General features: G+C 40.5%; 1 protein-coding gene across 4 annotated transcripts in view; it reads right to left on the minus strand.

Annotated features, from left to right (window-relative positions):
* The window catches only part of FARSB (phenylalanyl-tRNA synthetase subunit beta), a 66024-nt gene that overhangs the window by 22077 nt on the left and 21607 nt on the right, over positions 1-22340 (minus strand). For 2 of the 4 annotated variants that reach the window (XM_036254297.1, XM_036254298.1), the window contains exons 14-16: positions 19613-19705; positions 13891-14008; positions 1177-1332 (exon numbers count right to left, since the gene is read on the minus strand). In XM_036254297.1, coding sequence (XP_036110190.1) covers positions 1177-1332; positions 13891-14008; positions 19613-19705 — 367 coding nt within the window. Of the gene's footprint in view, positions 1-1176; positions 1333-8725; positions 8945-11077; positions 11107-13890; positions 14009-19612; positions 19706-22340 lie in introns of those variants that run through there. The other 2 variants (XM_036254300.1, XM_036254299.1) reach the window with 2 other exon arrangements.

A 22340-nucleotide genomic window follows, 5' to 3' on the forward strand; every position in this document is an offset into this window, starting at 1 on the left:
GACAAACCCTTTCTTTCAGAAAAACTGTCAGCCTCGTAGGTTTTTGTTTAACGGTAAAAGGTATAAAGAAGGCAAGCAACTTGGCCTTGTGGAAAGAACACCGGGAAGCAGAGACCTCAGGTTCTACATGGGTGACTCAGCCTGACTCACTTAACTTCACTTGTCAAACCAGGAAGTTGGACTTGATGAACACCGAGATGCAGTTCTGACACTCTAGCATTCCAGAAGCATAACACATCTTCACTGGTTATTTCTAATTCAAGGTGTGGTAGAAAACAATACTCAATTTCTCAATTTTAATTATTAGAAACAGACAAGCCCACAAATCTTCAACCTAAAAGGGCCCATATATTTCCAGATTATTGCATTTTCAAAGATGTTTTCAAATTAAAACAAACCAAAAACAATAAACAATCCCAGAGGACTAAAAAAAAGAAATCTAAGGGAAAAACTAAAACATGTCCCCCAACCTCATACCACTACAAGTAACTGCTAAGTAACTTCTGTAAAATGAATGTTTTGTTAAAATTTTAAGAAGCCAAATATAGCTATAAAAAATTACCAGGTAAATAGCAGAAACAAGTAGTAAAGTACTTCTTTCAAGTTGTTTCTGGATCTCTTGCCTGACAAAATAAACTCAGACTGCAGCCCTAGGGCTATGAGAAGTGAGCATTTCAGAAGTCTCGGATAATGGGAAGTGAGCACAGGGAGTGCGCACACCCGCTGCTCAGCCGAACTTAAACTCTCCTGCAGACTGTGCTGTACCCTTCGTCAGTCAGCTTTAGGATTTCATTAACATACATGTGAAGTCTTTCAGAATAACTGTTGCCGTAAAGGCCTTAGGCAGGTGGCTCTGGAGCACAAATCACCAGCTTAGGTTCTCGCAGCTTCCCGTTTGGACTTGTGGGTTCACTACGGTGGGGGTGGCTTGACAGTGCCAGGAACTGGGGGTCGCAATGCCCAGCTGGGATGAGAGTACACTGTGCAGCACAGGAGCTGAGAAGCATTTTCCCTAAACGTAGGAGGAAAAGGGGTATCTTCTAGAAGATACTAGCAAGTAATTGAAATGAGGCTCTGTCTCCCGCCTCCCCCTAAATGAAAACAAACAAACAAACGAAAACTTTATCAAAACTGAGGCTAGGCCCGTTCATTACATTATTACTAACTCTGTCCTACCTTCGGACGCTCTTATCACATATCCCCCCTGCTTTTCTCCGGGAGGCACGCCAAGCAGCTGCATAATTCTGTCCAGCAGCCCATGGATGATCTCAAACCCAGGATTCTTGTTGTAATAAACAGCGCAGAGATGCCTGCAGTTTCTTGCACCTACATCTGAAAAGATAAAAGAAAAATCAGTCACAAAGCCATGGTGACCATTACTTAAGAATTTGATTTAACCCAATACAAACTTGGGCAGCCAACAAAAAAGAAAATCATAACACACAGAGAACCACTCAACCTCAAATACAAAAAATATGGTCTTTCAACCACCAAATTCTCTGAGGTGTCTTTATCTGGGGTAGGTATAGAAACCCAAGTGCTGCCCCAGGAACAAGAGGCTTCAGTGGTACAAACTGGTAAAGACTCTGTAAGCAATTTAGCAACATACATTAAAGCCTTAAAACTTCATAACCTTTTATTCACAATACTATAAAAAAAATAATCCTAAATACACATAAAAGGTGACATGTAAAAATATATTATTTCTGCACAAAGCATTATTTCTAATAGGGAAGTTAGGAAAAAAAGCACCTTTACTAAGATTTATAACAGAGTTAGAGCAAATACCTGAAATAGTAAATGAAAGAAACAGGAAGAATATATAAGTATGGAAATTATGAAGCAAAGAGGAATGACTATCGCAAAAGTGAGGACGGTGATTCCTCTGGGCAAAGGGAAGGTGATACAATAGGGAAGAGTCTTGAAGCTTAAGATACTGGCAATATTCCATTTCTTATGCTGATGGCTACACTTGTGTTTGCTTGACAGTAATCTTTTTAAGCCATATGTTATATACACTTTTCACAATTAAAACAGGAAAAAAAGCAATATATGAAGATAAGAATTATACTATGTAAATATAACCACAAGCCAACCAACTCCACGCACAGGGAAAAGCAAATGCACTTACATATTAACAGCAGTGATATGTGGGCAGGGATAATTTTTTAAAGTCTTATCTATTTCCCATTTTTCCCTTGATTAGTATATATTATTCTGCTTTGAAATTCGGAACTTAGAAATGGTAATATTTTTCAACAGGTAATATTGTTCATTTGCAACAGTCCAAATGAACCCTGATGGGTGACTGCATAAACAAACTGGTTCATCCATAGAACAGAATAGTACTCATCAATAAAAAGGAACAAACTATTGATAGACTTGACAATTCAGATTAAGCTCAAGGGCACTATGCTGAATAAAAGAGGCCAGTCTCAAAACATGAGTCTATTTGTATGACATTCTGGATAAGGCAAAACTATAGCAACCAAGAAAAGATAGTGTTTGCCTGAGGTCAGATGTGGAGAAAAAAAATGTGACTACAATAGAAAACACAAGGGGGTCTAAGGGTGATAAAATGATGGTTACAAAAATCTAAACCCATATAAAAACATTAAAAAAAAAGAAAAAAAAGAAGTGTATAGCATATAAAGGTAGACTCAAATTCAGTGGTGATCATTACTTTATAACGGGTATGTATACTCATGGCCCTTCAATAAATTCTAGAGGAAACCACAGCTCTAACACAAACACTGAATGAATGTTGGTCTCATTTCACTTTTCAAAGTAGGAAAAGAGAAAAAACAAACTAATGTCTATCAGGGAACAAACTGAAAATAAAAAGCATGTATTGAGCAAAAGTTCTTTCACAGATTTATTCTGAGAAGGAAAAATTCTGAGATGTCCCAAGTTCAAAGACAGTGAGTGGGCTGGCAGTAGGGTACAAGGAAGAGACAAAAAGGGGTTGATCAGTTAACAGCAGAAGAGCCAAAACCAACAAATGACTCTTACATTCCAGAATGTACGTTGAAACTGCATTCACTTCAGGTTGCTATTTCCTCAGTAATCTAGAGAGAATAGCTGACCAGCAGAGCCTCCGCATCCTGGTTACGTGGGAACTCTCCAGACTGTTGCCCACAACCAATCCAAAAGCACCCTGTGGACTATGCACCTATCCCAGAACTGTCCCTCATTTCTCCTTTGCCAGCCCTCCATATCAATAGCTCCTACACATTCTTTCCAAACAACCTGCATCTTTCTTCTCCAAACTCCAGGCCTAGGAAGGCAGGCATGTCTGCCATCTCCATCATACCCTGCGGCTGGTGGCTCAGACTGCCGTGCCAGGACCTGTCCTTTCTCCGGCTAGCATACAGCTCAACAAACCCTTTCTTTCAGAAAAACTTCAGCCTCAAAGGTTTGTTTTTTAATATATTTTTATTGACTTTTTAGAGAGAGAGATAGAAACATCAATGTGAGAGAGAAACATTGATCGACTGCCTCCTGCACACCCCTCACTGGGGATCAAGCTTGAAACCCGGGCACGTGCCCTGACTGGGAATTGAACCGGGACCTCTCAGTCCATGGGACGACGCTCAATCCACTGAGCCACACTGGCCAGGTAGCCTTGAAGGTTTTTGATTAATAATTCCCAGTGCATAAATGACATAAAATATTGAATGCCTTTTACCTTCCAGATATCCAAATAAAACGTGGGTATTTTAAGACACTATACCCTTGCCCTGGCCGGTTTGGCTCAGCGGTTAGAGCGTCGGCCTGCGGTCCTGAGAGACCCGGGTTCGGTTCCCGCTAAGGGCAAGTACCTCGGTTGCAGTTTGTCCCCGGCCCTGGTTGGTTGTGCGGGTGGCAGCCACTCGATGTGTTCCTTTCACATCGATGTTTCTCTCTCTCTCTCTGTTCCTCTCTCTCCCTCCCACTCTACCTGAACAAAAAAAAAAGGAAAAATGTCCTCGGGTGAGGATTAAAAAAAAAAAAAGACACTATACTCAACCACGAAAGCAATTTATACAAAAGTGAGCAAATAAATGGGGCAAAAAGAAAAGGGAAACTAATGTCAACTGTTTATCTACCATGTGGCAGGTAGTACCTGTCTGTCAACATACCTATATTCTTACTCAATTCCTAAGACAACCATGTAAGCGAGGTGTTATTATCCCTATAAAATACAATGGGGAGAATAAAATGGAGAAACAAAAGTGCAGAAAGATTTTGCACAAAGCCAAGCCTACTGGCTGGAGCTAACTGTAATTAATTACATAGCTAATAAGTTATAAAACCAGGATTTAACCAATCACTTGACTCCAAAACCCATGCTCTTTCCACTATACAGTGGAAATCTAAATCTCTAAAGGATTTAAATGACAACAAATACTATAAGGGTAAACTTATGTATGGATGTTTACCTACCTAATATAGTCAAGGGTGTCCTTTCTTGAAATGTTTTTAATATGATAAACAGATGTTTGTTCTAAAGGTTTCTGAGAACTCTAGGTAAGCAGCTGGAGTAAATTATTTTTAGAAGTCAGTTAACTAAAGTTTCTAGCCATCAACAATACTGTCACTCATGGAAAGTGTATGCTAAGTGCAACACTGGCTGACCACACATGGAGAAGTCAAGTCCCTGCCACGTAACATTCTCAGTACCTCCTATATGCAAGGCACTTCCTGTCTGCATCCCTAGAGGATGACGGTCAGAGCCAGCACAGGGCCTGCACAAACCAAACCCTGACAGTTATTTTCTGAATAACTGAATAAAGCCTGGAAAGGGAGGTAACCACACAAACAACTATTCAACAAGCGAGACCAGACAACGGGGCACATTCTAAGTCAGCACAAGAGTCAACTGATGTAAGAAAGAGAGTGCCGTCCGGCTGTCTCTGTCATTTCCACTTGCAAAGATAAAGAAATGTGGTATCTAAAAGCTTTACTTGAAGGTATAAGAATAAAGATTAATGTTAAAATCAGACAGGCATAAAACCCCAATAAACCAACCTCATGCATAAACTAAAATGAGGGGCCTGATTCCTCTGTAGGAAATCTCGATCTCTCAATCTCTCTCTCTCTCTCTCCCTCCTGTCTCTCCCTCCCTGAAGGGAAAAAAATGAAACGGAAAAGAACTAAATTATCCCTTTCATAATACTTCGCTGCTGCTGGGCATCTCTGCCATGTGGTACCCATTTGCTGGTGTCACATGCTTCCACTTTAACACACAGACACTTACTGAAACCACTTAGTTGCTCCACTCTGCTGCGAGAAACAGCCGGCAGGAACGCTGCCAGCTTAGCAACCCAAACTGGAAGCTGTTTTGGTAACCTTGGCCTTGGGACACTTCTTTCCTGATCGCAAACTATGTAAAACTTACCTTTCTGATAAGAGGATCCACATCCAGTTTAAAGACTTAGAAATTCAAAACTACAAATTAAGTGAGTTTGGTGATCAGAATAATAAAATTACAAAATAAAAAAAAATACAGGACTTTAAAAAAAAAAATTAAACTCCAAGGTTTCAGGATGTTTATAGCACACACATTTTGTACACGTACACACACACACACACACAGAAATGAGCTATAGATTTTTATATTCAATTCCGCAATATTTTTAAGAAAGGTCACTGAATTTTAGAGCATTGTACCCAGCCCACCATAAGAATTAAATTAAACATTATTTTGGCAGCCCCTCGCAACCCCCACCACTGAGTGGCTGATTTTCCACATTTCCCACAAGCTACCACTCCTCTAGACTGGCTTCCTCACATCTTGCTCAGATAGTCCCTCTACTGTGGCTGAACTGAAAACAGAGAAAAATAACCACATGCCCACTTCCTCCCACTCCTCCCTGGAGAAGTTCGAGGTATGGCCAACTCCATTTCCTAAGACTGGGCGCTGAGGGACCACGTTACATCACAAAGCTCACTCACGCCACAAAACAAGACCCATTTAAATTTCATGCAAAATTAGGGTTTGCTGCAAGTGACTCAGTTCTTTATAACTCAGTTAACAGATCTCTTGTGTCATGGCATCAAACAATTCTGCTTTTTAAACGGCCTGCCAAGTGTGTCAGCCTAAATTACCAATGTATTTCACAGACTTCAAAGTACTGCCTGGAGAGGCTGATCTAACCCACCCAAAGGAGGGGCGGCTGGCTACGCTTCTGTAAGCTGAAAGAACATGCCAAATGATCTCTTTTTAAAGAAGAGAAAGGAAGAAGAAATGGTAGACGATGTCCCTTCGTAGAAGACGACTGTATACAACTCACATTTTAGAACAGGCTCCTGCTTGGAGTAGATCCTCTCTCACCAAAGTTCCAAGGATCAAAAGCAAATTAGGAGAGTCGGGTTGTGTTACCATATATGGGTCACACTAGAAAAGGGCAGAGTCTTCCACCTTTCCACCGCTAGTTCTCACATTCACCTAGAAGCCCAAATATAGATGCCAGGAGAAAGCCTACTGGAAAACCAAAGGCTTCCAGAGTAATCACTGGCTGGTACTGAGCTTAAGATTAATAGTCTGGCCAAGTTCAGACAATAAAACAAAGTACCTTGATTTTTAGTCTATTCCATCCAATAAATTTCTTTAATATTGGTCCCTAAGAAACTGAAGCTTATACATTATCTCCTGAAAAATTCCAATGTAGTATATTAAATGATTCACAAAAGCTACAAGAATCCGCTGAAGACATATACCTTAAAAATTACACCTAATATACAAAAACAGGAATCTTTATACATTCCTCGTAGGGCTGCAAATTTGTACAAAATCCTTTTTGGAAAAGAATTTGACAAGATAGCAAACATATAATGTGCATACCAATGGACTGATTTCTAAAAATATGTATTTGTATAAGAGTATAAAGATATTCATTGTAACAGACATATTTTTAGCAAAACCCTGGTCGCAATCTAAATATCTATCAACAGTCAGAGTAAATAAATTATAACATATCCACGCAATGGAATATTATGCAGCCGTTAGAGAGAACGAGGTGAGCAGAATGTGTTCGCAGGGAAAAGGTATTCTGCTGGTGTGAAGTGGACAGCATTCACCTGCCCTCACGGCCAGCCAGGGCAATGTGAGACCTGGCTGCACACACACAAGACAGGGCCTGGCAGGTCATTCGAACAGCAGGGGTACAGAGAAGCTGCATCTGTGTATTTTTCTAAAATACCAAGAGAACAGAATTACTTTAAAGTTAGAAAAATATATTTATAAAAGTTCTTAAGGACATTGCAAATAAAGTTTCAATTTAAAAAATGAACATAATAAAAAAAAAAGAATAATTTTCCTTAAAACGCATTTAGCCTTGACTGGTTTGGCTCAGTGGTAGAGTGTTGGCCCACAGACCGAAGAGTCGTGGGTTTGATTCTAGTCAAGGGCACGTACCTCAGTTGCAGTTCGTCCCCAGCCCTGGTCAGGGTCATGCGGAAGGCAGCCAGTCACTGTGTCTCTAACATGGATGTTTCTCTCTCTCTCCCTTTCTCTCCCTCTTTCTCCCTCCACTCTATTTGAAAATAAATAGAAAAATATCCTCAGGTGAGGATTAAAAAAAAGAACGTATGTATATTACAGCACTAAAATACAGATTTTTTTTCTTTTTTAAATAATGCTAAAAGCCAAGAAACAAGCGTGAGGAAAATCTATGACTTTCCCAAGGCATGAAGGAAAAGGATGCATCCTTGTGGATTGGCTTTTATTTAGGTAACATAAACCTGGAATGGATTTTTATCTATTAAAAAATACATGCAGTATGCAATGCATGGCAGAGCACATTACACTCACGTTAGCAGATCTTAACTATGTGGAACCAAACACACTAAAATAACTTTCCGTATTAAAAATGATGTTATTTACACAGTTAAGATGCCATCACATATGTGAATGATGCTACTTCAAATATTGTTAATGTCAATGTTCCTTAAACCCATATTTTTTGAATTATTAATTGAAAATTCTACATGCCGAAAATATGAAGTAGTAAAATTAAATTAATCCAGACTGATGACATAAGCTTTGTTCAGCAAACCACATTCCACATATGTATGCTAGATAATCTTCCATTATTTGATGGCTGAAGAATTAATGGACAATTTCCCAGAGCTGAAGTATTTCACAAGCTCATAACGACCATTTTTATTGTGCTCTTAATCAAGCAAAGAGTAATAGAAAACTATAAAGATCTGGACCCTATATTTTAGTAGGTTACAATATAAGACAGATATATGAATACCAAGAGCAAACTGAAAGAACAAATCAAATCATAAGGGAACAGTGAATCAGTTGTGCCCCTGCAGCCACAGAGGCCCGGAGAGGAACGAGGAATAGAATCTTAAATATATATTGCAACTAAAGTGAAAGAAGAAATCCTGGGCTCCATATCCAAACTAGTCAAGGTAAAAAGCAAATCACACTCTGATTAGACAATCGGCTTTCAGGGATAATGTGAAATTTCAGAAGCGATGCAGACGGCCTTGGGAAGCGGAGGAATGCAGCCTGGGCCAGGACCGCAGTAGTGCTCTGGGGCCAGGACCGGTCTGAGCACAAGTGTGCACAGCAGGCTCGGAGTACATGTGCCTGCCAAGGCGGGGAGGGAACTGGAGTCCTCTGAGGGGTCAAGGGCCTTAACCTATTCCACCTACTAGAATAATCCCACCTACCAGAGTAATTATTAAAGCCCTCAATTCTTTAAATGCAGTAGTTGAAACTAAAGTGCATGGCAATTTGATCAGGCTTCTCCACAGATAGGTGTCAAATCGAGAAGACGGCTGTTTTGTGCTAATCGACACCAGCCTCTGTCCTTCACAAGGCCAAGCGCAGTCGTCTTTCCTGGGCTGTGCTCCTTGGCAGTTCTCCTGCCATTGCCGTGAGCTTCTAGGCATGCCGGCAGCTTCAGTGGCCATCACGGAATAAACTGTGATGGCAGGATTCAATCTGCGTTTCATTAAAAGCCAGAATGTTGGACTTTGCAAAATATAGTTGCTTTCCTGAGCATCAAGATTAGCAATTCACAATTAAGCCCTCTGTTCCTCAAAAATAATTTTTTACTATTTTGTTTACAGTTTAGTTATCCTTGACATCGAACAGAAAACCAAAATTATTAACAACTGGAACCAATCAACAACTCACACAGAAGCCTGATTTGATAGCTTCAGGGCTGCCTTGACTGACTTCCATTATAAAGCTGAGAATTAACCCCCAGTAGTCTGCATTAACTCTCATTCCAAAGACACACGCCCTCTGCCCGACAAAAGGGATAAATCAGCTTAGTCCCGAGTTATAACTGATTTTTTAAAATATTGCAGCAACTATGGATCTTAAGACTCAATAAATGCAGTGGTTGGCTCAGCCTCAAAGAACTGGAATCTGTCTGAGTCAGGGTGGAAGTCTTAATACTTGAGCGGTGCGCCTGACTTAGTCACCAAATGAGCAGCCAGCCCGATAGCATCACAATATGGACATCAAGTCCACTTCAGCACAGGCAACTGTCCAAAGAGGTCAAGCACGAAAATGGGGCTAGTAGTCTTTCGTTTACTCGTACAGGAATGCAGGGCAGACACATCTGTGGGAGGCGCTGCAATCAGGACAGATTCCTTTTTAATGTCCATCTGGGAAGGTATGCTTGCCTACACAAACATGTGAGGCTGGCAGCACGGGGTATTTCCTAACTCTTATAAAACAAGGTAGTGGCAAATGTCACTCCCTTGCCCGATCTGTAAAAGTCTGTCCCCTGGTCTATCTTCCTCAAGACTGGCAAATCCGCCTCATATTTTCCAAGCAGCCTTAGCAAACAAAAAAAAAGAACTCAAACATACTTTTCTACCAGGGCAATGAATGAGACTGCCTTGCTCACTCTTGCCACACATTTCTACCCATAGTTTGGGTTTATCCCAACTAATGAAAAATAGGGACACTTCCATATTAACTGGAAACCTCTTTTATCATTTCACTTTTGATGTACTACATTTTTTTCCTTCAAAATAGTTTATTCGTTAGGAGGAAATGGCTAATGTAAATTGAACTGGTTTGAAAGACAGTAAAAACATATATGTTCAAATCATTAAAAAGAAGTGGGTGAGCCCTGGCCGGTTTTCTCAGTGGTTAGAGCACTGGCCCACGGACCAAAGAGTCTCGGGTTCGATTCCAGTCAAGGGCACGTAACTCGGTTGTGGTTTGTCCCTGGCCCTGGTTGGGTCTTGTGAGGGCAATCAGTCGATGTGTCCCTCTCACGTCAACTCTCCCTCCCTCCTTCTCTATCTTAAGATAAATGGAAAAATATCCTCGGGTGAGGATTAAAAAAAAAACAAGAAGTGGGTCTGATTACCGAAAAAACAATATTCCTGTTTTTCTTAAGTCCCACATTAGTACATTTTGGTTTACTTATCCTAAAAAAGAAAACAGTGCACAACAGAAGAAAAACCAATTAAACAAAGGTCAGGATAAAAGTGAGCCCCAAGTGCCCCAGTAAGGGACATTAATCCTTGAAAGGCCAGCATAAGTTTTCACGTCATTCTCACAGAAAATTACCAAAACAGGATGCTAGGCATCTGGCATTGGGGGTTGCTAATACCCTAAGAGTAAAAGCAGACACCAAACAGTACTTATTATGGGGCTGAAATTTTTCATGTACTCCTTATAACAAATCTAATGAAATAAGTGCTACCATTATCCCCATGGTACAGACGAGAAACTAAGGCACAGAGAGATTAAATAAATTGCCCAAAGTTAGGCAGCTGGCAAGTGGCAGAACCACGACCGAAACCCAGGCACATGGGCTGCACACTCTGTCTCAGGAACCGGCGCTGGGCTGCCTTGCCTAGAGTCCTCTGTGTACACCAGATGAAAAGTAGGGAGTCCAAATGTACATAGAATAATCCATCAGAAAAGCTACTTTTGTTATGAAATAAAATCCAGGCCTACAACACACTCCAAATAAGTTAAAGCAAACTTATGTTTTCAAGATGGTAAACTTACTGAGCAGATGTACGTCCTCTCATTTCTCAAATCCCAGTGATAGGATAGAAAATTTTAAAGAAAAGAGAATAAACCATAATGATGCAGGACAACGGGCAGAAGTAATTATCAGATGAAAATGGCTGGATAGGAACACACAGTAGAATAATCATAACCGAAAACAGGAATGAAAGAGGTCTGCTGCAGAGATGAGAACTATTCTTCCTGATAAAATCATGTGCAGCAGAAATGCAAATCTTTGACTTAAAAAGCATATGGACTGGGCTCCTGGGGTTATCATCAGCAATGCCTACAGCACTAGTACAAAAGACTAGCTCTCACTCAATAGAGGAGGTTATCTCAAGCATGGGCCTTGGGGCAGAGTGGAGTCTACGTCTAGGCCTTCCCAAGAACAGAGGACAACAGCCAGTAAAGGCACCTCTACCCAGGAGTGCAATACTGTCAGTGCTCCCAAGCGCTCATGCCAACAGCAAAACCTTCCTTGTGGCCATGGAGACCCTAGCTGCTCCTCACCCTCACCCTCCAGACTCGGAGTGGCCTGCTTGTGAGCATGCACAGCTCTGCACAGCCCTGGAGGGAGCTTTGTGATGAGGGAAGAGGACTACCGCTAACAGTGCTCCAGAACTTTTGGGGAAACCTAGTGTAATTAACCTAATTCTCTATTTATAAATATGTTTGAATCACCAAGGACCAAAACAATGTAAAATTCAAAGAACTAAGATGAAAAACAACAGGTCAAAGTTAACAGAAAAACCTGGCATTGGAGTAACACTCTTAGTTAGCTGTACCCACGGAAGACGCGAGGCACATGAACCCTCACAACTTTTTAGAGCTGGCAATGAAAATGTTTGCAGCTGCCCTGGCCGGTTTGGCTCAGCGGTTAGAGTGTCGGCCTGTGTTCCAGAGAGACCCGGGTTCGGTTCCCGCTAAGGGCATGTACCTCGGTTGCAGTTTGTCCCTGGCCCTGGTTGGTCGTGCAAGTGGCAGCCACTTGATGTGTCCCTTTCACGTCAATGTTTCTCTCTTTCTCTCTCTCTCTCTCTCCCCCACTCTACCTGAAAAAAAAAAACACAGGAAAATGTCCTCGGGTGAGGATAAAAAAAAAAAAAGGAAAAGAAAATGTTTGCAGCTGATTATTGCAGATTCAACACCCCCCAAAACTCTCCATAGACTAATATTAAAATGAACTTTTATTCTCTAAGGATATAGGCACTGAGATCTAACCCTAGCTCTAAGGCCAGTATTTATGAAAGCTTGGGAAAATAACTGCTTTCTGTCTTAATTTTCCTATATATTAAAGGGGGACAATGTTTTTTGTACAATCTAGTTCAGGGAGCTGTTTAACAATCAAAACAGAAAATGTCTGTTTAAAAGTTTTCAGAAAGTAAAAGGCACCATACAATGCAAGGTGACAGCGCTGGCTGAAATGGGCTGCACACTGGGGAGCAGGTGGAGCCCAGCGCTGGCTGAAAGTTTGCTGTGGACAGTCCACAGACAGCCAGCCAAGAAAGGCCTCTGCTTCTTGAACTGGTTCAAAGAAACACACTCTGAAGCCTGTAGTCTGGAGTAAGACTCACTGAATAAGCACTGCTAGGACTTGAACTGTAATTCCAGGGAACCAAGAAATTTAGTCATTTGAAGGCACTGCTCACCAAGAGATGACCTCATACACAGCTCGAAACAGTCAGACTGATTATATAAGTCTGCTGACATGGAGACGTCTGACTGGAACATAGGAAGCCTGACTAACACAAACATCCTTGGCAATCAGGTACTTACTAAATATGTATTTATTAAGTAACTACTGCATTCCAAATGTTGAGCCAAGCAACTTGCTATACTAACAAGTCCAGACCACACTCAAAAGAGACAAAAACTGGCAAAACACATTCAGTCACTAACTGGCAAAACACAGTCACTAGTACACCGCTGGTGGTGAACAGTCACTGAAAAACCAGAATGACAAGAAGCCAAGTACCTTAAACTGATATGCACATAAATCTTGTCATGAGATAAAAAGATTCCACAGTGCTTCTGAAGGTGAGGTTTTAATAGGGCCCTTACAAAGTATTATTATATTCTTTGTTAAAATTTGCTTTCTAGTAAAAGAAGTAAGAGATAGAGTAACTAAATATATGGACCTTGCTTGGATTGATGCAAATCAATCATGAAAATTAAATTTATAAAACAATTGTGAAGCCCTGGCCAGTTTGGCTCAGTGGTTGAGCATAGGCCTGCGAACCAGAGAGTCCCGGGTTCGGTTCCTGCTAGGGGCACATGCCACCAAAAAAAAAAAAAAAAACAATTGTGAAAATTTAAACACTAGGTAGATGTCTGATGATAGTAAGATATGATAAATATAATAAATATTATATAAATATTATTTTAAAAAGACAAAAATGGTAGTCCGTATCATTCAGAAATAGATACTACAGTGTTTGCTGATGAAATGCTATCATTTCTCAGAATTACATTAAAATAATATGGGGAGCCCTGGCCAGTTTGGCTCAGCGGCTGGAGCATCAGCCGCAGACCAATGAGTCGCGGGTTTGATTCTGGTCAAGGGCACGTACCTTAGTTGCGGTTCATCCGCCAGCCCAGTCAGGTCATGCAGAGGCAACCAGTCAATGTGGCTCTATCACAACAATGTTTCTGTCTCTCCCTTCCTCCCACTCTATCTAATGATAAACAGAAAAATATCCTCAGGTGAAGAATAAAAAAAATAATAATATGGGAAAGTAGTTGGAGTGTAAAGTAAAGAAGCTTAGTCATGTGTTGATAATTGTTGAAGCTGGGTGTTGGATTCACAAGGGTGATTATACTATTTTTTCTACTTTTATATACAGTTGATATTTTCATTTCAAAAAATGCTCTAAGTAGACAAATCAAAGGTGGCTGGTTCTTACCTCTGCTAGAATCTTTTACTACAATGTCAGAGATTTCAAACAGTTTAAGAGGAAGAGGCATCTTCCGATTCACTGCTATGGTCTTTAGGAGGCCAGGAAGAAGGGTAGTGCGCACCACCTACAGGAGAAGACGCAAAATTGCACTGACCAAATAGGAACCAAACAGACATACAATCAAGTACTTCCACCCTTTCCCTCAGGGGATATGTTCCAAGACCTTCCGTGGATGCCTGAAACCACAGGTAGTACTATACCCTATATATACTGTAATTATTCCTATGATCAAGTTTACGGCTTCAGTCTGGCATATCCAAATTGCCAGCATTACTGCTCTTGCACCTTGGGGCCGTTCTTAAGTAAAATAAGGGTTACTTGAATACAAGCACTTTATACTGAGACAGTCAATCTAACAACCTAGTTGGCTACTAAGTGGCAGGTAGTATATATAGCATGGAGATGCTGGACAAAGGGATAATTCAGGTCCCATTTGGGATGGAGAGGGATGGGGTGAGATTTCATCACACTAGTCAGAACAGCTGCAATTTAAAATTTATAAATTGTTTATTTCTGGAATTTTATATTCAGTATTTTCAGATTGGGTTGACCACAGGTTACTGAAACCATGGATAGTGAAACCATAAAGAAGGGGGGAGGGGGCACAAGACGGGCTAATGTACTTGGTTAAAGACAAAACCAAAAGACCCCATGGCTTCACAAGAGACTCTTCTGGAAAATGCAATGCCCAAATATCTAAGTCATTTTTATTTTTCAATTTCAGGTCACTCAAAAAGCTAAAAATGTCCTGACTTGCAAACTTGCAAAATGAAAAATCATAAATTTGATTTAAAAAAAAATGAGAAGAGCCCTGGCCAGGTAGCTCAGTTGGTTAGAGCACCATCGTGATACACCAAGATTGCGGGTTTGATCCCCAGTCAAGGCACCCACAAAAATCAACCAATGAATGCATACGTAAGTAGAACAATAAATCTCTCTCTCTCACTAATCAATACATCTTTAAAAATAAGAAACAAATATGATAACAAATATAATTGCTTGTATCTAGAATTATTTTATTATTAAAATTTTTTAAATTAAATCCTTGAAGATTTCAAATATGTAAAAATTTTCATATTCTGCCTTATTTTATAAACTGAAGTAGATTACAAGAAATATAAATACAGGATAGGTCAAAAGTAGGTTACAGTTGTCTGTACAGAAAATAATACAATTAATAAATAATACAAGAATAAACTCCGTTTCGAGTACAGCTGTAAACCTATTTTTGCCCCACCCTGTATTTAAATAGATTAAATATGAATTAATCAAAAGTTAAAAAACCAGAACCAGGGAAAATGTAAATGCAACTAAAACACCAGGACGATGAGAAAAACAGAACACAAATATGTAGGCACTAAAACAACTAAGCAGCTGCTACGGGCAGACTATGACTAGTTTCCAACTGAGTAGCCAAAGACGTATAAATACACATCCCAGTTCTTTAAAACAAACAAACAAACATAAAACCGCAAAACTTCCCTCCTTTTGTCTGTGAAATAAATTTCTCACTCTGAGATACATGAGATCTGTCAGCTGTCAAAACATCCTGTTACCAGCAGGGTTTTGCGAGCAGGTATGACACCATCTTTGAGAGTCCAGGCTCTGCAGACTCCAACACCATTTCTCTTACCCAGACTCTTGCATGAGCTTCCTCCTTTTTTGTTTTTATCCTCACCCGAGGATATTTTTCCATTTTTTGTTCAGATAGAGTGGAAGGGAGAGAGAGAAAAACATCGAGTGGCTGCCTCCCGCACAGACGGGGACAAACTGTAACCGAGGTACGTGCCCTTGGAGGGAACCGAACCCGGGTCTCTCTGGACCGCAGGCTGACACTCCAACTGCTGAGCCAAACCAGCCAGGGATTGCATGAGCTTCTTTTTTTTTTTTATTTATTTATTTTTTTTTAATGAATTTTTATTTATTTTTTTGTTACAGATATTTTACCTTTTTACCCCATTGGCACCCCCCACCCCACCCCCCCTCCACCCTGTCCCCGGCTTAGTTGTCCATGTCCATTGGTCATGCATACATGCATATAAGTTCTGTGGTTTATCTCTTCCCACCCCCCCACCCCCCATCCCCTCTTCTGAGGGATGTCAGTCTGTGCCCTACTTCCATGTGTCTGGGTCTACTGTATTCCGCATGAGCTTCTTAAACTGGTTTGTCTGCTTCCACTCCTGCCACCTTGTGGTCTATTCTCCACAGACTGATCCTTTAAGACCTAATCAGATCATGGAACTACTCTGCTCAAAAATCTCCAGTAGGTTTCCACCAACTTCTGAGTAAAATCCATGCCTTACATGGGGCCCTATATGAACGTGGCCCTGGCCTCTCTCCAACCTCAATGCCTGCTGTGCCCTTGGCTACCTGTGCTCCAGCCACACAGCTACACACCAAAAGCAGGTTTTCATCTCAGACCTCCACATGTGCTCTTTCCTCTGCCTGCTACATTCTTCCTCTAGTCTCTGCTCAAAGGTCCTTTCCCACAGAGGCCTGCCCTGACCACCCTAGTTAAGACAGCAGGCTCCCCAGATCCTGCACAAGGAAGAGTAAGCCCTGAAAAGGCCTGCTAGATGTGTGTGTGTGTGGGGGGGGGGGATCTTTCCTATCACATTCATTCTACCAACAAGTTGCTATTCGCCTTCAACCTGGTGCTTTCTTAAATATCCTTCATGTTCCCAAAACAAAACAAAAACAAAAACCTGAAAATGATCAAGCTTCTAGCTATAATTAACAATTTATTGAAAATATAGGGGACCAATGGAATGTAGTTAGCAAAATCCTAAATGTGAGAATCCTACAAGGAAAATGACCTAGTTTCTTGGACACAGTGAGTGAGACAGAGAGAGAGAGAGAGAGACACAGACAGACAGACAGACAGAGAAACCTGTAGATTAAAAGAGACTTAAGAAGCACATCAATCAATTTTGATGTACAACTTTATAAGTCTAAAATCAAACTAAAAAATTGAGCCAACTGGTAAAATTTGAACAATGACTGGACACTTGAAGATATTAAGGAATATTACTGCTAATTTGGGGGGATGTGGGAATATTCTGTGATTTTGTTTATAATAATTATAATAAAATTTTACATATTTTAACTAAATAACATTTCTTTTATTCACAATCTGATGTATCTACTATCAGAAAAAAGCCCGAAGTTAAAAATTACGCAGGGAAAAAGAATTGGTTTAGCCCTGGCCAGTCTTGCTCAGTGGTTAGAGCGTCGGCCTGCAATCCAGAGAGACCCGGATTTGGTTCCCACTAGGGGCACGTACCTCAGTTGCAGTTTGTCCCCGGCCCTGATTGGGGTTGTGTGGGTGGCAGCCAGTCAATGTGTCTCTCTCAAATCAATTTTTCTCTCTCTCTTTCTTCCTCCCTCTCTCCCTCTCTCTCTATCTGAAGATGAATGCAAAAGTGTCCTTGGGTGAGGATAAAAAAAAAGAATGGGTTTAGACAATAAAATGAGTTATAAGACCATAAACAACTTTATAACCATAAATAAACATAAACTTGTTAGCAACATTAGTAATGGTAGGACATATGTGTTGCTAAAGTAAGAGTAAAATATAGAATCTGTCAAGTCTAAAAGACAGACTCATTTTCATTTCAAATGTATTTTATACAGAAATATTGATTCTTAAGTGTGCAAAGGCCACAGCTATTTACAGTGGCATTTAATGTGTTTCTGATTTGTCTTCCTTCCACTTATATAGAGGATTAAGACAGAATGTAAACTCTAAAGAACACAACATTACCACATCTTAAGAAAGCTATCAAGGCTGATAAATGAAACTGGAATAAAAAGAAAAATTTGCAATATACTCAAATAAAAATCCATTAAGATTTACTGAAATGTCACCCCATCCAAATGAACTTAAAAATCTCTTTAAAAAAAGAAACCGTGGGCATTTTTAAAAGTAGTAGAGAAGCACCCTAACCGGTTTGGCTCAGCAGTTGAGGAAATGGCCCACGAATGCAGGGTCGCAGGTTCAATTCCGAGTCCGGGGTTGTACCTGGGTTTCAGGTTTGATCCCTGGCATATTACCAATTGTTTTTCAATTAGTCTAATTCTAATCTTCCACATTTATGGGTAGTTCTATAGAAAAAAATTTTCTAATTAGATTTACATGTTTTTAGAACTTTTAGAAATTTTAGAACTACTTTTAGTAAAAGTAGCCCCTTACTTTTACAGAAGTGGAAACTACATCAGCCTGGCCGCTGTGGCTCAGTGGTTGAGCGTCGACCCGTGCACCAAGACGTCACTGGTTTGATACCCGGTCAGGGCACATGCCCAAGTTGTGAGCCCGATCCCCAGTGGGGGCATGCAGGAGGCGGCCAATGTTCTCTCTCATCAATGTTTCTATCTCTCTCTCCCTCTCCCTTCTTCTCGCTCTAAAATATATATATTTTTTAAAGAAACTAAATCAGAGTTCAGAGATATTATAATAGCATTAACTTTATTGAAAACATTTCCTTCCAATCCAAGATTCCTTGATTCTAGAAGACAAGGTGTTTTCTTTTTTTAAAAAATTTTTTTTCTTTTTTCTTTCTTTTTTATCCTCACCCGAGGATATTTTTGCATTTATCTTCAGACAGAGCGGGAGGGAGAGAGGGAGGAAAAGAGAGAGAGAAACATCGATGTGAGAGACACAAATTGTTGCCACCCACATGACTCCAACTGGGGCTGGGTACAAACTGCAACCGAGGTACGTGCCCTTAGCAGGAACTGAACCCAGGCCTCTCTGGTATGCGGGCCGACACTTTAACTGCTGAGCCAAACCAGCCAGGGTTAAATTTTCTTTTCTTTGTTTATTTTTAGAGAGAGAGGAATGGAGAGGGAGAGAGAGATAGCAATATCGATGAGAGAGAACATCGACTGACCGCCTCCTGCATGCCCCCCACTGGAGGTTTGGCCCACAACCTGGGCATGTGCCTTGAGTGGGAATCAAACCGGCAACCTCTTGGTGCACGATCGATACTCAACCACTGAGCCACACCAGCCAAGGTAAGACATGGTTTTCTCTAAAGCCTGAGTTAAAATACAAAATTGCATACACAAGAAAAACAGAATGAGAGCTTATTAGTATGAAAGACAGGTGAAGTCACTAATAACCAGACTGTATTATCACTTTAAAATGCTCTTTAAAGTTACTGTCCTAATCTATAATGTAAATTATTTAACATTTACTGTTAACATAATATCATTCTCATTTAACTGTTCCTAAACTCGACATGAAAGTGCCAATAAACTAGACAATTTTAGTGGCAGACAGGCAGCATAGTCAAGAACTAATGTAACAACTAATTTAAAGGTGAAGGACTTAAGGGAGGTACTGGGAATGGTGACATTTATTACAAATAGATGAAAAAGAGATGTGATCTGAAAACAGTGTTAAAAAATCAACTATAAAATGGAAAGTTCAGACAAGACTGGGCTAGACAGCACATAGCAAGTAAGAACCAGCTATAAAGTTAATAAAAAAAGATTTAAAATTCTTAAGAATTTTTGTCAGTAAAGCAAGAACCAACTATAAATTTATTCAAGAGATTTTTAAAAGCTCTAGGATTTTGCCATGAGGTATAATAATACCTGAAAAAAACTTTCAAAACTCATGTGCTGCCTATTTTTACCCAAATACTTATCTACTGAAAATTCTTACCTGAAATTCAGCTGTTTTAGGATTACTTATATGGACTGCCTTTGTTGCAGAGATATCCAAACCAAGTTTGTCAGCAATATCTTCCTGGGAGCACTAAAAACACATTCAAAATAAATTAATATGGGAAAGCGACGACCAAATTTAATATAAAAAGTATTTAATGCCGCAAGTAAACTTATGGTCTTACAGCAATGTTGATTCTCTATATAAATTAGTGAGTTAAGAATAAACATTTATCAAATAACTCAGGCACACAGCAAATGCAATTTAACGTTAATAGTTCTACAATGCGTTCTGCCATGATACAGAGCTCAAGTAAATTTTCACATGGAGCCCTGGCCGGTTTGGCTCAGCGGTTAGAGCTTTGGCCTGCGGTCCGGAGAGACCTGGGTTTGGTTCCTGCTAAGGGCACGTACCTCGGTTGCAGTTTGTCCCCGGCCCTGGTCGGTTGTGCGGGTGGCAGCCACTCGATGTGTTCCTTTCACATCGATGTTTCTCTCTCTCTCTCTCTGTTCCTCTCTCTCCTTCCCACTCTACCTGAACAAAAAGTGGAAAAATGTCCTTGGGTGAGGATAAAAAAAAAAAAAAAAAAAAAATTTTCACATGGAGGTTGTGGTATAATCTGTATCCAGGCTATTCCTAAACTAGCCTCCCATTTGCCTTTCCAGTCTAATCTATGATTCCCTACCCAGTCCCTACCCTTTTACCTGCCTTATACCATCCTGAACTACTTGCTACCACCCCCCCAAGACTCTACTTAAATGACATCTCTTCCACTTCTTCCATAAAAATATCCCCCATGACTCCAGTCAGAATTTTCTCTCCCTCCTTGGTGTCCGTGGCTTTGTTTTGACTACCACTGTAAGCTCTGCTAAATCCGTACTGACCTGCAGCAGAATGGTAGGACTGAGAGCAAAATTCAAGTGGCCACTTAACTTCTGTGCATATGTAATCGATAAAGCTCCAGGTAATAAATAAACCATTAAGTACTCATCCACCAAAAAAAAAAAAAACCACAGAAAGATGCTTGTCACCTTTAAAAACTGGGATGGTGAGCAAAAATTATGAAAATAAAACTGACTATTAGATATAGCAGATCTAATACCAAGTGAGATGAGATAATGCAAATAAAATGTTTGGCACAAATTAAGTGATAAAAAAATATCAACAATCATAATTAACAAATCATTACTAAAATTAAATAATTATCACATATATTAATGCTAACTTTTTTTTTTTCTTTTTTTATCCTCACCTGAGGATACCTTTCCATACTTTGTTCAGATAGAGTGGGAGGGGGGAGAAAGAGAGAGAGAAACATGGACGTGAAAGGGACACATCGAGTGGCTGCCACCCACACAACCCAACCTAGGCCGGGGACAAACTGAAACCAAGGCACATGCCCTCAGCGGGAACCAAACCCGGTCTCTCTGGACCGCAGGCCGACGCTCCAACCACTGAGCCAAACCGGCCAGGGCATTAATGCTAACTTTTTGAAAAAAAATTTAAAACAACAGAAAACGAATGCACCAGCAGATTACTGCATTATTTTCCAACATTAGGTGATACTGCTCACAGCACTATTCTACAACATGATCCTCAAGGACCAGATGGCTTTTATTTCACTTCGGAAAAAAGCACGGGTGTAGATTTGTTTTACACCAATGCCAGTTCTAACGATTTTCACCATGCTCGGGAAGAATCCTGAAGCCATATCCTGACACAGCAGAAAATGCGCCCTGATCTGCCATGGCTGCAGGAGTGAAATATGGCGGCAAGCATGCTAGAAATAACCATGTTTCCCATCAAGGAGTTTTTATGACAAGATTTAGATATAAGGGGGTCAATTTACATGATACAATCTACTCTCAAATAGAGCTAGTGCCATCTGTATAAAAGAAAAGAAAAAGGCCCCACAGACACATGGCAATGCAGCTAGATATGAGTGACCTTGTACTTTACCACAACGATGGATGATAAAGGACAGAAATAAGAAGCAGTTTAAATCAAGGTATCCTGAACTGGCAGTAGCTAGTATACAGGAAGGACTATTTTTTAAATGTTAATACTTATGTGTTTAAAGTGTTACAAAAAATAACAATTGAAGCCCATAATTTTTACAAATATTATTCTTAAAATAAGGCTAAAGTGGATATTTAGTTTTAAAAGTGAGGTAGTGTAAGAGAAAATATTACAAGTATGCAAACAGCAAAAGCACAGCGATGAGATGTGAATTACACTCGGGACGTCAAGGGCTAGGTTTTGGAGCAGGGTTGCTACTCTTGTGCTAAAGCAGATAAAATGCTCAGACATGCTTAGGTTTGCTTAGAAAGTATGTAACTTCAAAAATACCTTTAATGTTGAAATTCCTACAGGAAAACTGTTACTACAAGTCTAAAACCCTGTAGCACCCACCCCTTTCCCCTGGTGATAAGCGACGTGGTAAAGTGACCTCAGACAGCTGAAGACTGGCACTCGTGGGACAGTCGAGTCCCAGGCCTTGGGTACAGACAGGCCTGGGCTGAATCCCTGGTCCACAGCGACGGGCTTTGTGGAGCGGGACAAGTTACCTAAATCACCTGCCGTGTAGGACCGGAAGGCCTCCTTCACTGGGCTGCACTGCCCGATGGGATGGAGTACATGGAGGCCTGGCACAGGAGGAGCTCTGCAGAGCAGCTACTAGCCAGGGGGCAGGGTATGTGCTCCCGAGGTGCCTGAGGCTACAGTC

This window comes from Molossus molossus, unplaced genomic scaffold, assembly GCF_014108415.1.
Source record: "Molossus molossus isolate mMolMol1 unplaced genomic scaffold, mMolMol1.p scaffold_m16_p_11, whole genome shotgun sequence".
NCBI classification, from domain to species: Eukaryota; Metazoa; Chordata; class Mammalia; order Chiroptera; family Molossidae; genus Molossus; species Molossus molossus.